Genomic DNA, 16,156 nt, shown 5'->3' on the forward strand with positions numbered 1-16,156 from the left:
GACAAACCCACAGCCAACATCGTTCTCAATGGTGAAAAACTGAAACCATTTCCACTAAGATCAGGAATAAGACAAAGGTTTTCTTTCTTCTCTCAATTGAGATGTCCAATAGCAAATAAGATTTAGTAACAATATAATATGTCCAAAAATAAAACTGTTCTAGTGCATATGTTCAAATAAATTCATCTATATTAAATTCAATTCTATTAATATTTACTAAGCATCTACAATATACAAAGTCCTATGTTCACAGGGCTTGGAGGATGGCACAAAATGGATGAGTCCCCCAGATGTTCTTTCAAGGGATTTTTGGTCTAGTAGGGAGATTATTCAAGAATCAAAATTACTACAGAACATGGAACTTGGAAGGTGACAGCTTGAAAGGCCAAATGTTAGAACTCATAGCCTGGCTTGTACCCCAAATGATTCTAGATTTATGTCCATCCCCTTGAGAGTTCAGAAGTCCAAGGTCAGATAATCTCAAGTTGCATAGGGTAAGAATCGTATCACCAGTCAGACAAAGAGCACGTTAAACAACTATCTACCGTAGACAATTGTCATGGTAGTCCTAGCATCTTACATAGCACTTATATTTAAGAGCTTCAAGCACCTTGCAAACGTAAGTGCTTTTCAGCTTTTAACTCTGTAAATCATCTGAGGAAACACAAGTAATAATTTTTATTTAGTCGATCAAGAGAATTCTCTGATTTTAACCTATGGGTTTCCCCAAAATAAGAGGATGTCACCACAATCATACCAGATTTTAAATAAGCTGGATATTTCCTGGTCTACACACAAAAGCTCTCATTTCACAACTCTGTAGATTCTTCATCAAGCACCACCAGATCTTTGTTTTTGAGTTTTTAATTTTGTTTCTCAGCAAGACAAAAGGAAATCTGAAACTATGAGAAATCTAAAGCTCACTATAAGAAAACGCTAAGAACTAAAGAGACCTGGACCACAACCCTTAACTAGGTCCTCTCAGTTCAACTCCCTGCTTCTCTCTCATCGTTTCCCAAACATAGTTGGTCCAGAACCTGTTTCAGGGCTCGCCACCAAGCCCCCATACCAACCATCCTCTCCTTCACTGCTAGATAATCACAACAGCCCACCCCCACCCCTACCACATGGCATGAGCTGCCTCCTTCTCTACCACTCACTCCATCTCCAAAAACTCGTCTCCTTATCCATCCTCCTTCCTTTCCTCCAGGTTCTGAAGCAAAGCTATTTCTCTTTCTTTCAAAGGCAAAGCATCCTCTGTGCCCCATCCCTTCCTAGTTTGTGAACTGTTGCTTACCACCCCTCTTCCCCTTCAGAGCCCTTGGCCTCCTGTGGCTCCATCGTCTTTCTCCTGAGTATTGGGGTGGGGTGGAAGTACGGGTACACTTAACCCTAATGCTGCAGTTAGCTGCTCTTATATCCTTTCCTCATTCACACAGTATCTGCTATCCTCATTTCCTTGCCACCTTCCATCTCAGATGCATATAGTTTCTCTTTGTTCTCACACGACAGGGAAATAGCTCCCTTCAATGTCACTATGGCCCCTTTTTTGCCAAAGTTAAGAGCCTCCAATCACCTCTTCTCCTTCTGCTCCTCCTGTCACCCTTGATAACATTTCTCCACTGGTAACCCATCTTCCCTTGGCTTCCATGAAGTCTCACTTTCTTCCTAATCATGTCTTCTTAACCCATGGCCCTTTTACCTCTCAAAGCTTCCAACCCCTCCTGTCCTCACTCTCCCCTTCAGAGAATCCTCTTTTGGTATCATTTTAACTATTACATCTAAAAAATTAGCTCCAGAATCTATTCTCTAGGCCTGTCTTTTGGTCAGGTGGCTCCACACCTTGAACAGCCCAGTGGCTATTTCTACCTAGTTCACCAACTCTCACTGAAGCATCAGCAACTTCCTCGCAGTTTATATCATCCCATTTCTGTCAAAACCATCAAGTCACTTAAGCTCAAAACCTTGGACTCTACTTTGATTTCCCTTTCTCTTCCCCCACACATATTGCATTGGTCACTTCTCTCTTTCTCATTCCTGCCACCAGAGCCAAAGCTCTACCTCCCTCACCATCTTACTGCAATAGATTCTATTTTGTCTGCATCCTCCAGGGTGTGCACACCACCCTTCTCCCTCCCATTTGCCTCCCCTCCTGCCATAAACATATTCATATCCATACGTGGTTTTAGATGGCTTCTAGAGGATGTGTTTGGTTTGTTTTTTTTTAAACCACCATTTTCATTATTGCTTCATTGCTGAAAAGCCTTCAATGATTCTCAGTCTATCTCAACTGGGCTCTCAGAGTTCCCTAAGATGTGTTTACTACCTTCCCAACTTTATTTTTCATCACTATAACATGAACACTCCCCACAGCCAGGTCCCAAACATTTCTGCTCTTTCGCCAATGTTTGGTACCACCATCAGTCCCATACCCTGCCATGCTGTTATCTTTTCCTTTTCACCAATCAAAAATCTTAGCCATTCTGGGCATGTTATATTACAGCATCATGATAAATGCACTGCCATTCTAGGCGTACTGGACAACCACCCATAATTTCCAAAATATATCATGCTCTTCTGCACCCCTGCATCTATACTCATGAACTTGCATTTGCCTGAAATGTTCTTCCTTCTCCTTGTCCTCTCTGCAAAACTCTATCTGTACTTAAGGTATAACTCATGTGCTACTTCTTCTCGAATTATCCCCTGACACCCAGCAGGTATAATTTATGGACCTTTCTCTGTGTTACCACTATACTAGTTTATACCACTGTTATATATTTGCCAGATATACTTATACGGCCACCCCCTGCTAGGTTGAGGGCGACACAACTAGAGGTAGGAACCATATCTTAAGTGTTTCTGAATGTCTCTCACTGCTTCTAGCACTGAATATGGGCTATAGTAGAGATACTCACTAAACATTTTATTAAAATTAATTATCTAATTGTGACTGTAACTTTCTTGCAAGGAAGGTAATGATCCCCACTTAAAATCCTGCCAGGTATATATAGTAGATGCTCAAATTTCTTTTTGAATGATAGTAAAATATGTTATATTGTTAATTATTTCATAGAGAATGTAGGCTTTTTGAAACCAGGAATTGTGTCTTATAATTCTTTCAAATAGTAAGTATAGACGATGGATGGATGGATGGATGGATGCAGAAAGGAAGGGGTTAGAAAAGCAGATCCTTTTTCCCTTTCCATTCTTTTTTAAATGGCTTATAAATATGAGAAGATAGCAAGTTTGTTTCTTTCCATCTACAAACCACACTGTTGACAAATGATTGTTTTTACTTCTTTAAACATTTATGAATAAACACATTCAGGCTAAAGAAGCAGCTACCAGTACAGCTACAATAAGCTTCTTAAGATTCAAGCAAGAAATGAGTCCACATCTGAGCTTAGAGTCCAAGGCATTCCCCTTGTACCATTCTTCCACTTGGTGACACTACCAATAAGCTCCTAATTGGAAGGTTAGGAAGGGTAAGGTGATCAATGAAGGCACATCAGTGTTTACCAGTGTAAAGGCACAAGGCTCTTTCAATTTTTGGAAAACCAGTAAGAAGGAAAGTGATTGTTTGCAGAAGTGATGTTTCTGTTTCAATTAATCTAATACATATATAAAATTCAAGGATTTGATATTGTCATTACTTTACACAAGGTGCAATATAGGCAGAGGGCAGACAAACTTCCTTGCCAAGCACCTTAATTTAGATCCAAAACTGAAAGCAAATTTCTTTCATGACCCAGAAGAATTAGGTAGACAAAAGTTAAGTTACTGGTAGGAGGGAGACGCAAGAGGGAGGCGATATGGGGATATACATATGTATAGCTGATTCACTTTGTTATAAAGCAGAAACTAACACACCATTGTAAAGCAATTATAGTCCAATAAAGATGTTAAAAAACAAAAGAAGTTAAGTTACTTTTACCTCATCAGAGCTAAACAACAGCAGAGGCAGAAGTACCAGCAGTTGATTAAAGGCATTGTCCTGACCACCATGGCTAAGCAAAGGGCTGCCTTATGGAACCAGGTCAGGGGACACTGATTTCTCTATCCAACTTCGAGGCACCACTTTGTAAATGACACAATCATTTTTGGGTACAAGAGGTGCTTTAAATGTGGTAACATTATATCATTTCAGCTATAATGATCATAATTACTTATTTCTTTTAATCACAACCCACTTAACCACTTTAGTACAGAGAACTAGTTCAAGGAGTTTAATTTTCATTCAACATCTAATCTTTGTGTTTACTGAAACCCTTCACAGTCTTTGTTTACTGTCTGCTTGCTGGCCTGGACGTTTGATCTTGCAAGACTAGATCAGACAGGGTCAGATAAAATACTGATTACTAGGATAAACCAGGCTCGAGGAAGTAACACTGGTTTTTAAAATCCTCATTTCTCCCAGCTTTTTAATATTTTGCAAAATAAGCTCAAATAAACAAACAAAATTAAGACAACTAGCAATCAGGGGCTTCTTGAGCAATGACTGAGAAAAGGAAAGTGATGGGGATAATTTTGCTTTCTGGCCACAGTATAGGGTTTGGTTAGGTCCATTCATTCTAGTGGTATTATTTTATGACACAAATAATTTGGAGATATCCACTAGAATTGTGTGAACTTTCAATGACCCCTTAATTCTTGTGACATATTAAATACTTGAAACTGACCTGACCGAAGACGGCAGTTCATTTTGCTTTTGGTGCCAGATGAAAAACACTTTAAATATAAATTTATTCTCTTTTAAATTATTAATTTTTAATTAGGAAACATTTAAAACATATGAGTGCTTCTTTGTTAAGGTACTTTCTTGTTCTTATAAGATCCCTTGCGGAATCAGATTGCCATAATAGTATAATTAATAATAGTACTGCACATAATTGCCACTTAGTTTCATAAAACTGATGGGGCAAGTGTATGTCTAAATAGACTTAATCCAAAAGAAGAGTGAGGTTAAAAATATTGTTTTAATAAAATGCGTAGAACCTATGGAAGAAAAATTGATAGGTAAATCCCACATAACCCTCAAAATTCTTGAAAATAATTAATAGCATGAATGTTTCTAGGTCCCGGGGGATTATCCTTGGGTCCAACACTAAGACTCCTACACAGTAAACAACCGTTAATATCAGTCTTTTTGTTTTGTTTTGTTTTTCCACAAAATGTACGTATTTTTCTGAATCCTGGGAGCTTATGAGCGCTACATTGTAAAATCTAGGCCAGAAGCAATTAGAGTATGAGAGGAACAGCATTCAGAGAGTGCCATCTGACCACCACCTACCACATTCAACCACTTCATTTTCTTCAGTATCAAAAACTCCTGGGAAGCAGGCTCATGGTTCTGAACTTTAAAACCAGAGTACACAAACTGTCTCCCCATCTATCCTGAATTAACACTAATGTTAACTCAAATATGTCTGTGTCAACTATGATTGCCTTTGAAATTAAAGGAAAAAGGTAAACAGAATGTGCTTTGCTGTGATCACTGGGGAAAATAACGTTAACATGCTAAGCCAAACCAACTTAGGACTTTTTAAAGAATAAGTGTAAATAGTTTAGCTATGATAACAACAAATTCAAAAAATGCACATTAAAATGTTTACTTCAAAATTTAGACAATTCCATTTGTATATAGTCTTTACATCTGTTTTTAATGATATCAAATTATTGATTATTCATTTTTCTCATATTTATTTAAGCATTAACTATAGAATTTGCAATCTGATCTTTTTTTCCTAAAACCTTTCAGTAGACTTTTATTTTTGCCAGGTTTTAGTCATGTTTACTTTGATCTTTCAGAGTATATAATTATTTTACTGTTTATTTCTATGAGAAGAGAAAAAAAATTTGACCTAGGAGATCTATATGTGGCAATTTGTAACAGAATCACATAGCTTATGTTTGGGAAATCATGGTTTTGATTAAGAAGCAACCATTTAGTTCCCACTGTTTTATTAAAACAGACATTAGCAGATAATAGGAAACATATTTAACAACGTAGCCTGCATTTAGTTTGAGACATCAGTAAGCTAGCTTGAGATTTTCTTCTATACTGAACATCAGCAATGATTCATGTAAACTGGTAACTATGGAATGGAAACAAGGTGGGGGAGGGGAGACAAGGAAAGACAGAGAACTCTGACTTCTGCGCTCCCGGGAAGAGCCCTAAGGTAGAATTCTGGTTTTGCTACTTTATTTCCAGATTTGAAATTCACTACTTTTTTTGAAAATGGATGGACACAAATAGAAATCTTACAAACAAAATCATTGCTTTCTCATGAGAAATGGCTTCTACTAGATAGGAACTCCCACAGTGACATCTATTCACAGCATAAAGCTTGTAAGGACTGAAATGTTCCTGAATAGGTCCAACACTTCCTTTTCTCTGAAGGTGGAAAGTTAATAAAATGCACTTCTCTGGGGTGTTTATTTTCTCTACACCATTATACCTGTCATGAATTCTTTGTTTTTCCTCCCACTCCCTTGGTTGATGAATCAACACCACTTGAACTGTTTTATGGCAGCTTGTGTTTACTTCACACATACCTTAACCTTCCCTTTTCTCCTCCTAGTGACACACACACATGCACACACACACTTTTTAACAGCAATGACTAGCTCCATCTCTTTGAATAGCATGTGTACACAGCAGCTGGCCGCCTCTTCAGGTGTGGATCCTTGACCTCCTGATTGAAATCAAGGTCTCAGTCTGCTTTTATGGCACTTAAAGATTTAACTGTGCATTTACTATCTTGAAGAAAAAAATAGAGCTTGAAGAATTGACTTGCTAAGAAAGAAAGGAGAAAAGTAGAAGACATAAGTGTTAATGTGTGTGTGAACAGATACATACACACACAGACCACACACACACACACACACACACACACACACAGATTCTGTAGTGGCGATTCTGAAAACACTAGAGTGAAGAGTTTCCAGTCTTTTTGAATCTGGAATTATACTCCAGACTATTAAAAGAGAACGCTCTCTTCCTTTCTCTTATAATAGCAAGTAAATTGGATCTAACAAATGACCTTGAAGCTGCGTGATTCTTTTGATTTTTAGGCAAAGAGGATATTGTTCAAGCACTTTAACAATCTGATTTTAAAGGGAAAACTTGGAGACAACACTTACAGAAAAGGAACACTTCCGAACCACACAATCATGTCTTATAATGAGAAGGAGTTATTTATCTTATCCTGTACAGGAGTTAATATTAATAACATTGTAAAGCAAGTACCCAAGCCAGAAACTAGAGGGTCCTAAGAATTTTAGAATATATTGAAAGGGAATGGATCTTAATTCAATTTTTAGTGAACTTAATTTCTCCTGGGTAGTTCAACAACTTGACTTTCCTTATAAATTGTATATTTAGCATAAAATGCTCTCATTCCTTTGTAATCAGAAATGTGCCACCAATACAAATAAAGCTCATTTTCTCAAAAGGTAACCTTGTAAACAAACTCCCAAATACTCAACAGCCAAGAGGCATTAGTTCCATACTGTCTCCCTAGAGGAAAACTACAGGTAGTAAAAACAAATAAATTAATCCTTTACTTTTACCTGCCTACCATAAATTGTCATTTAACCCTCTCAACAGGGGCAGTGAACCATCAGCAAGTCTCTGAATACCTATAATAAAGCATGATGAATGATGTCATAATCATGCAAAATATGAACTAGAAGAACCCTCAAACATCAACCTGTTCTGTTACCAAGCTATCCCCCAATCCCCTCAGGGGTTGGTAGCATTTGAATTGAATAGCATTTGAAGTGGGGTGAGAACAACAGAATTTTTCCAGCATCGAAAAATTTGCAAAGGCAAAATATCACATATATTTAAAGGGCTGGATGGCCTAAATAGCATGCCATTTATTATATGAGAATGGTGTATTCAGGACCAGATATAATTCTATATATAATATATTGCTGCTAGTAGAATTACTACCTTTAATTATTGTTACAATATTATAGCTATTGTTTATTAAGAGATTACTTTGTGCCAGTATTAACATATTTAGTCCTCACAGCTAGCCAGTGACTTACTTTTATTACTTCCAATTTTCAGATAAGGAGATTGAGTCTTGGTAAAGTTAAATAATTTGTTCAGGCTCACACAGCTAGTAAACAGAAGACAAAGATTTGAATGCAAGTCCTCCTGACTGCAGAGTCCCTTTGCTTAAACCACTGTTCTGGAATTGTCTCCAAATAAACACAACATCAAAACTCCATTTCTGACCAAAGATTTCCTGATACCACACAGTCATTTCAATTTGATAATTGGTACTTAAACTATAAGTGCTGATTTAACCTAGAATGACTGCTTTTTTCATTAATAAATTAATGAAAATGATTTATTGATTGAGCTTTTTAAATAGACATGCCTCTCTGAAGTATACAACTTCAAAATATTTTTAAAGATCTCAGCCTTCACAAGCATCTCTTGTGAAAACTACACACTTCATATATTATGCTAAGAATTTTACTTTAGTTCTAACACCATCTTAGTTTTAAGGGAGCCAATCTGGATCTCTTGATGAAAATATTAAGAATCTTATCTTGTACCCCAATGTTCATAGCAGCACTATTTACAACAGTCAAGACATGGAAGCAACTTAAGTGTCCATCAACGGATGAATAGATAAAGATGTGGTATATACATACAACAGAATATTACTCAGCCACAGAAAAACAATGAAATATTGCCATTTGCAGCAACGTGGATGGACCTAGAGATCATCATACTGACTGAAGTCAGACAGAGAAAGACAAATATTATATGATATCACTTATATGTGGAATCTTGAAAAAATAATGCAAGTGAACTTATTTACAAAACAGAAACAGAATCACAGACATAGAAAACAAACCTGTGGTTGCCAAAGGAGAAGTGGGCAGATAAATTAGGAGTATGGAATTAACAGATAAACACCACTATATGTAAAATAGATAAATAACAAGGCTTTCCTGTATAGCACAGGGAACTATATTCAATATCTTATAATAACCTAAAATGGAAAAGAATCGGAATAAAATATACATATATATATATATATATACATATATATATACATGCATAACTGAATCACTTTGCTATATACCTGAAACTAACACAATATTGTAAACCAACTATACTTCAATTAAAAAAAAGAATCCTACCTTTATAAAAAAGTATATAAAATTTTATTAAAAATTGTATCTAAATTAGCATAAATTCCCAAGAATCAACAACTCCTTGACCTAAGAAACTGAAAATAGGCTTCAAAAATAAAAGTCAGTTTACCTTTAATCTTCTTGTACTTCTTATACCATCTCCCAAACTCCTGGCACTTGGTTGCTGACACGTTGGCATAATATGTGCTATTTACAATGGATGAAATCATACTCTGTAAAGAAAAAAAACATAGTTATTTTTCCATAAATATGAGTATTCCTTTTCAGGGACAAGAAAGGGCACATTATAGTCCATACCAATCTCCTCTGTCTTTTAAATTTGAAGCAGTCACCCTCCTGCAAACTAAACTATTAAATACGATTAACGAAACTTACTATCCCTTTAACTTGTACAATGACAGTGCATTCTCCATAAAACCAACCCTGGAGCAATGTCAAAGATGGAGGGGGCAGGACACACAGATTGAATGCAAAGGGAAAGAACACTTGTGATTTAGGAACCCGAGCAAAAGGTGAGATCAGATGCTCCTGCATCTGTAATCCAAATAATGCCTCTCAGATGTTTCTGTTCCGCTTCCAACTGCAACAAGCTTACACAGCCAAGAGTCTGAGAACATCCGTGCTACACGCTACAGAACAACATTTAGGGAGATAAGTTAAATTAATATAATTTATAGAAACGTGTCATTAGCACTTGTGTGAAAATCACCAAATGAAAAAATTAACAGTGCTATTTTAGAGCAGGGGAAACTAAACATAACACTTGTTCTGTGTTTCAAGCAAAAATGCATCAAAGCTAAAACTTTGTTTAAGTACCTGATTCCTTCTTGCTCTTCATATTCCTCTCTCTCCTCAGCTCAACCCTTTAGCTGATTTGTTTGAAATTGCAGTTAACAGGAAAGAGAAAGGGAGCATAACCTAACTTACCACTGAAAAATTAAAAATTATAACTGCACACCTTGAATTCAATTACATACAGAGATATGTTTTCAGTCAATATGGCATGTTTGGACCAACATTCGTGGCAGATGTTAACTTATACCTGAATGACTGTGACAGTACATGTGTATGTTTTATACATAGATTTTATTTCTGCAAATTCTGTCTAAAAACAAATGGACATAAACGAGTCAAGAGATCCAAATGACCTACGTAAGGCTTTATATCCTGCCTTGAAATCTCATCTTTCTTAAAAAAGTTTTCCCCAGATACGGAACAGTTGAGGGAAAGCTTGGAACTTCTAATGTCATTTCGACAAAGTAGCCAAGATAAAAAGGAAAACAATAAATCAAGGCACTGACAAGTTATTTAGGTTCAAATGCCAGTAGACAGTCCTGCATAGACTCCCATTTAAGACAGTTTCCTCTGTAAGCCCACAGACTCCCTCTTTTTTAATCACTATGCAGTACTGATGGGGGAGGGAGGTCCTAATTCAATTCACAGAAACCTCTGGTTCTTTCTATATAGCAGATGGCTATCCTCCCTGCAGTTGCTGATCTCTAAATGACAATTCGGTTCTCTAAGGGGAGATAGTAAAGAGAACTCTTTTAATCGGAGGATCTGAACACAGCCCTAGAACACAAAGAGCCAGTATCACCTGAGTGTATCACAGAACTTGGAGCCTTGCCTGCTGCCTTAGAGGCTCAATGGAATCCTAATCTTCCTGAGGCAGGGTTCTGCTTTTGTATGTTATTAACAAAGGAGTAAAGAAGACTCGTGGCTAGCTGGGCTAGTTCCTTCCCTCTCTGGGCTGAGCTTTTCTCTCTGTCCCAGTTTGTGAGATCCTCGAGGACAGTGTCTGTTTCTTTTTTTTTTTCTCCCTTGTGTCTAACACAGTTCTGATGTGGGATATCTGAGTCACTGAAATATAACAGATGAAAAGGGACAAAGATGAAATTTTAAAATGCCAAACTGAAATGTCAAAATAATGAAAAATTTAACATGAAAGCAGCCTAATAACAGATGCACCAGCTACTCTGGTTTATGTGAATAACTGCAAATGTACTTGTCATCTTTCTACGTTGTTTGTAGGAATGTTACCCTCTGGAAAGGCATAAGATACATAGCCATGGCAGAAGCCAGAGCTAAACCTTCTATCACAAAGTGATCTAGAAAGCAGATTAAAATGGAAAGTGTTTTAAGTACTGCCTGGAGCTGCCCTTCAACTCTTCCTGGCCCATAAGACCAGGACACAAATCCATATTACTCTGGCCTCAGATAAGCCACATTTCCCCCAGTCCCTGGACTTCCTACTTTGTCTTTGCTCCAGATGCATCTTCATTAACACTCTTGTGTTAGTGGCGAGTGTCAATCTATGTGGCAAGAAAATGAGTATCTGGGCTTCTGCTGGTTTCATCACCAGATGGTCTTACACTAGAGTCGGTTCACACTCATTTAAAAAGGAGTTGGTAACCACTCTTATTCAACATAGTTTTGGAAGTTTTAGCCACAGCAGTCAGAAAAGAAAAAGAAATAAAAGGAATCCAAATCGGAAAAGAAGAAGTAAAGCTGTCACTGTTTGCAGATGACATGATACTATACACAGATATACCTAAAGATGCTACCAGAAAACTACTAGAGCTAATCAATGAATTTGGTAAAGTAACAGGATACAAAATTAACGCACAGAAATCTCTGGCATTCTTATACACTAGTGATGAAAAATCTGAAAGTGAAATTAAGAAAACACTCCCATTTACCATTGCAACAAAAAGAATAAAACCTCTAGGAATAAACCTACCTAAGGAGACAAAAGACCTGTATGCAGAAAACTATAAGACACTGATGAAAGAAATTAAAGATGATACAAATAGATGGAGAGATATACCATGTTCTTGGATTGGAAGAATCAACATTGTGAAAATGACTCTACTACCCAAAGCAATCTACAGATTCAATGCAATCCCTATCAAACTACCACTGGCATTTTTCACAGAACTAGAACAAAAAATTTCACAATTTGTATGGAAACACAGAAGACCCCAAATAACTAAAGCAATCTTGAGAAAGAAAAACGGAGCTGGAGGAATCAGGCTCCCTGACTTCAGACTATACTACAAAGCTACAGTAATCACAAGACAATATGGTACTGGCACAAAAACAGAAATATAGATCAATAGAACAGGATAGAAAGCCCAGAGATAAACCCACACACATATGGTCACCTTATCTTTGATAAAGGAGGCAAGAATATACAGTGGAGAAAAGACACCCTCTTCAATAAGAGGTGCTGGGAAAAGTGGACAGCTACGTGTAAAAGAATGAAATTAGAACACTCCCTAACACCATACACAAACATAAACTCAAAATGGATTAAGGACCTAAATGTAAGGCCAGACACTATCAAACTCTTAGAGGAAAACATAGGCAGAACACTCTATGACGTAAATCACAGCAAGATCCTTTTTGACCCACCTCCTAGAGAAATGGAAATAAGAACAAAATAAACAAATGGGACCTAATGAAACTTCAAAGCTTTTGCACAGCGAAGGAAACCATAAACAAGACCAAAAGACAACCCTCAGAATGGGAGAAAATATTTGCAAATGAAGCAACTGACAAAGGATTAACCTCCAAAATTTACAAGCAGCTCATGCAGCTCAATAACAAAAAAACAAACAACCCAATCCAAAAATGGGCAGAAGACCTAAATGAACATTTCTCCAAAGAAGATATACAGATTGCCAACAAACACATGAAAGAATTCTCAACATCATTAATCATTAGAGAAATGCAAATCAAAAGTACAATGAGATATCATCTCACACCGGTCAGAATGGCCATCATCAAAAAATCTAAAAACAATAAATGCTGGAAAGGGTGTGGAGAAAAGGGGACCCTCTTGCAATGTTGGTGGGAATGTAAATTGATACAGCCACTATGGAGCACAGTATGTAGGTTCCTTAAAAAACTAAACATAGAACTACCATATGACCCAGCCATCCCACGACTGGGCATATACCCTGAGAAAACCATAATTCAAAAAGAGTCATGTACCAAAATGTTCATTGCAGCTCTATTTACAATAGCCAGGACATGGAAGCAACCTAAGTGTCCATCAACAGATGAATGGATAAAGAAGATGTGGCACATATATACAATGGAATATTACTCAGCCATAAAAAGAAACAAAATTGAGTTATTTGTAGTGAGGTGGATGGACCTAGAGTCTGTTATACGGAGTAAAGTAAGTCAGAAAGAGAAAAACAAATACTGTATGCTAACACATATATATGGAATCTAAGAAAAAAAAAAGAAAAGGTCATGAAGAACCTAGGGGTAAGATGGGAATAAAGACACAGACCTACTAGAGCATGGACTTGAGGATATGGGGAGGGGGAAGGGTAAGCTGTGACAAAGTGAGAGAGTGGCATGGACATATATACACTACCAAACATAAAATAGATAGCTAATGGGAAGTAGCCGCATAGCACAGGGAGATCAGCTAGGTGGTTTCTGACCACCTAGAGGGGTTGGATAGGGAGGGTGGGAGGGAGGGAGATGCAAGAGGGAAGAGATATGGGGACATATGTATATGTATAACTGATTCACTTTGTTATAAAGCAGAAACTAACGCACCATTGTAAAGCAATTATACTCCAATAAAGATGTTAAAAAAAATAAAAATAAAAAAATAATGATAAATAAAAAGGAGTTGGCATATGTGGTATATATACACAGAGGAATATTACTCAGCCATAAAAAAAGAATGAAATCCTGACATTTGCAACAACATGGATGGACCTTGAAGGCATTATGCTAAGTGAAATAAATCAGAGAAACACAAATGCTGTATGATTTCACTCATGTGGTATCTTAAAAAAAATAAAATGAAAACAAACTAATAGATACAGAGACCATATTAGTGGTTACCAGAGGGGAGGAGGGTTTTGGGGTAGCTGAAATTGGTGAAGGGGCTCAGCTGTATGGTGTTGGATGGTAACTATACTTGTGGTGGTGATCACTTTGTAGTATACACAGATGTCAAACAGTAAATGCTGTACATCTGAAACTTATATAATAAAATAATAATAATAATTTAAAGGTAATAGGAAAAAAAAGGAGTTGGCTACCCAAAGACTCAGTCATTTTGCTCTCTTCCCCATATTTTATAAGTGAGTTTCTACCTCTGCTGACAACAGAACAAAAAATAAATAGGTTTAACTATGAACTGAGCAAAGGATCTGGGTAGCAAATAAAGACAGTTTCCTATAACACGAGAAACTTTAGTCACCAGAAATGCCTCTTCAAATTTGTGGCACCTTTTATTCATATTAACTCCCTGCAGGCCTTTACAGTTAGTTGACACTTAAAGTAGCTCTACTGATACAAATTTTTATAATTCAACCTGAGAGAGCTTTAAAAACAGAAGAGGTACATCTTGGGGATATTTAAGATGAAAGGTCATGTTATGTCTTGCCATTACAGTTTCAATTTATGAACATTTTCTAACCCTAAATTAGACTGCTATATTCTCAAAGCTTGAGTCTGAACCACTAGGCCTCGCTAGAATACTCTGGACGCACACTACAAGGCCATCTTAATGTTATGTCAATTTACCTTTAAAACATCAAAACTTAATTCATTATAAACAAAATTGAAAGGGGCTAACACAGACCCCGCACATGCTGACTTTTACTCTACAAGGAATAGTGTTCTCCAGAGGTCCTGGAGCACAGAGAATCTGTATCTACCACACTGCATCCATTCTACAGCCACGTTTTAAAAATACAGTCATCCCTCCGTATCCGTATCCCTGGATGGTTCCTCATCCAGGGATTCAAACAACTGTGGATTGAAAATATTTGGGAAAAAAAATTCCAGAAAGTTCCAAAAAGCAAAACTTGAATTTTCTACACACATCCCAGCAACTATTAACATAGCATTTAATCTAGAGATGACTTAAAGTATATGGGAGGATATGCGTAGGTTATATGCAAGTACTATGTCATTTTATACAAGGGACTTGGGAATCTGAGGATTTTGGTATCCGCCTGGAGGTCCTGAAACCAATCTCCTGGGATACCAAGGGATGACTGTACTTTAATATCACTGAAATTGGGATGCATCTTACAATCAGTAGCATCTTAGACCTGATGAGATACAGTTGCTGCAAAATGGGATGAGTAATAATTAAAATCTCTCCCACCCACCACCCTGCCAAAAAATATCTAATTTCCATTCACTGCTTTTTAAAATATGTATATAATTTTGTAGTCTATATTGCTCTTTTATGTTTTCCAATCATTCAAGAGCAACCATACAATTGGCCTTTTAGAATACCTCCATCTTTTTGATAAATGAACATGATATGAGTCACTTTTTCAATCCAGAATACAGCCACCTCCTCAGTATCCATGTTAATATAAAGTAATACTGATTCAAATAACCCAGAAGATATGTGTGCTGTTATTTTTAACACTTAAACAAAGGGACTATGTTTTATTAAATATTAATATTTATATTATAATTAAATAGGCTAATATTAAATGACTAATAATATTAAAATGACTTTGCATTTAGGAAGCACGCTTCACTTCTCATGGTGGTGGGATGTGAGAAAGAAAGGAGGATGATGTGTGCGATGGGCAATCGAGGCAGCCCCTCTCATACTTAGTCACAGCCATAAACAGCACACAGACAGTGACTGTAGACAAAGCTATTTTATGAAAAATAGTACATATTAAAATAAATAGGAAGGTTTAACATGTCTTCTTAACTACAGAAAAATTTTTGAAAGTTTCAGGCTTCTTTGTAATCAATCATGAAATTCTAAATATGAAGAATGTAGATGGGGGATAAAAATCTACGTTTCCTCATTTGCAGTCACTCTGACACATCTGCCACTTATATTTAAAAGTTATTTTTTAATAAAATAAGGTTTTGAGGAATCAAAATATATCAGAATTAGTTACTGCAAAGCTTATTAGCTCATTTGAATTTGCTCTAAGCCAACTGCAAGAGAATATTG

The 16,156-nt window shown here is 36.7% G+C and overlaps 1 protein-coding gene across 2 annotated transcripts in view; it reads right to left on the bottom strand.

Moving 5' to 3' along the window:
* SATB2 (SATB homeobox 2) overlaps positions 1-16,156 on the bottom strand; it is a 187,042-nt gene that overhangs the window by 90,224 nt on the left and 80,662 nt on the right. For both annotated transcript variants that reach the window (XM_082841654.1, XM_082841653.1), the window contains one exon: positions 9,296-9,398. In XM_082841654.1, the coding sequence (XP_082697780.1) occupies positions 9,296-9,398 (103 nt within the window). The remainder of the gene's footprint in view (positions 1-9,295; positions 9,399-16,156) is intronic.

Source organism: Leucopleurus acutus (assembly GCF_964270905.1).
Source record: "Leucopleurus acutus genome assembly, chromosome: 6".
NCBI classification, from domain to species: Eukaryota; Metazoa; Chordata; class Mammalia; order Artiodactyla; family Delphinidae; genus Leucopleurus; species Leucopleurus acutus.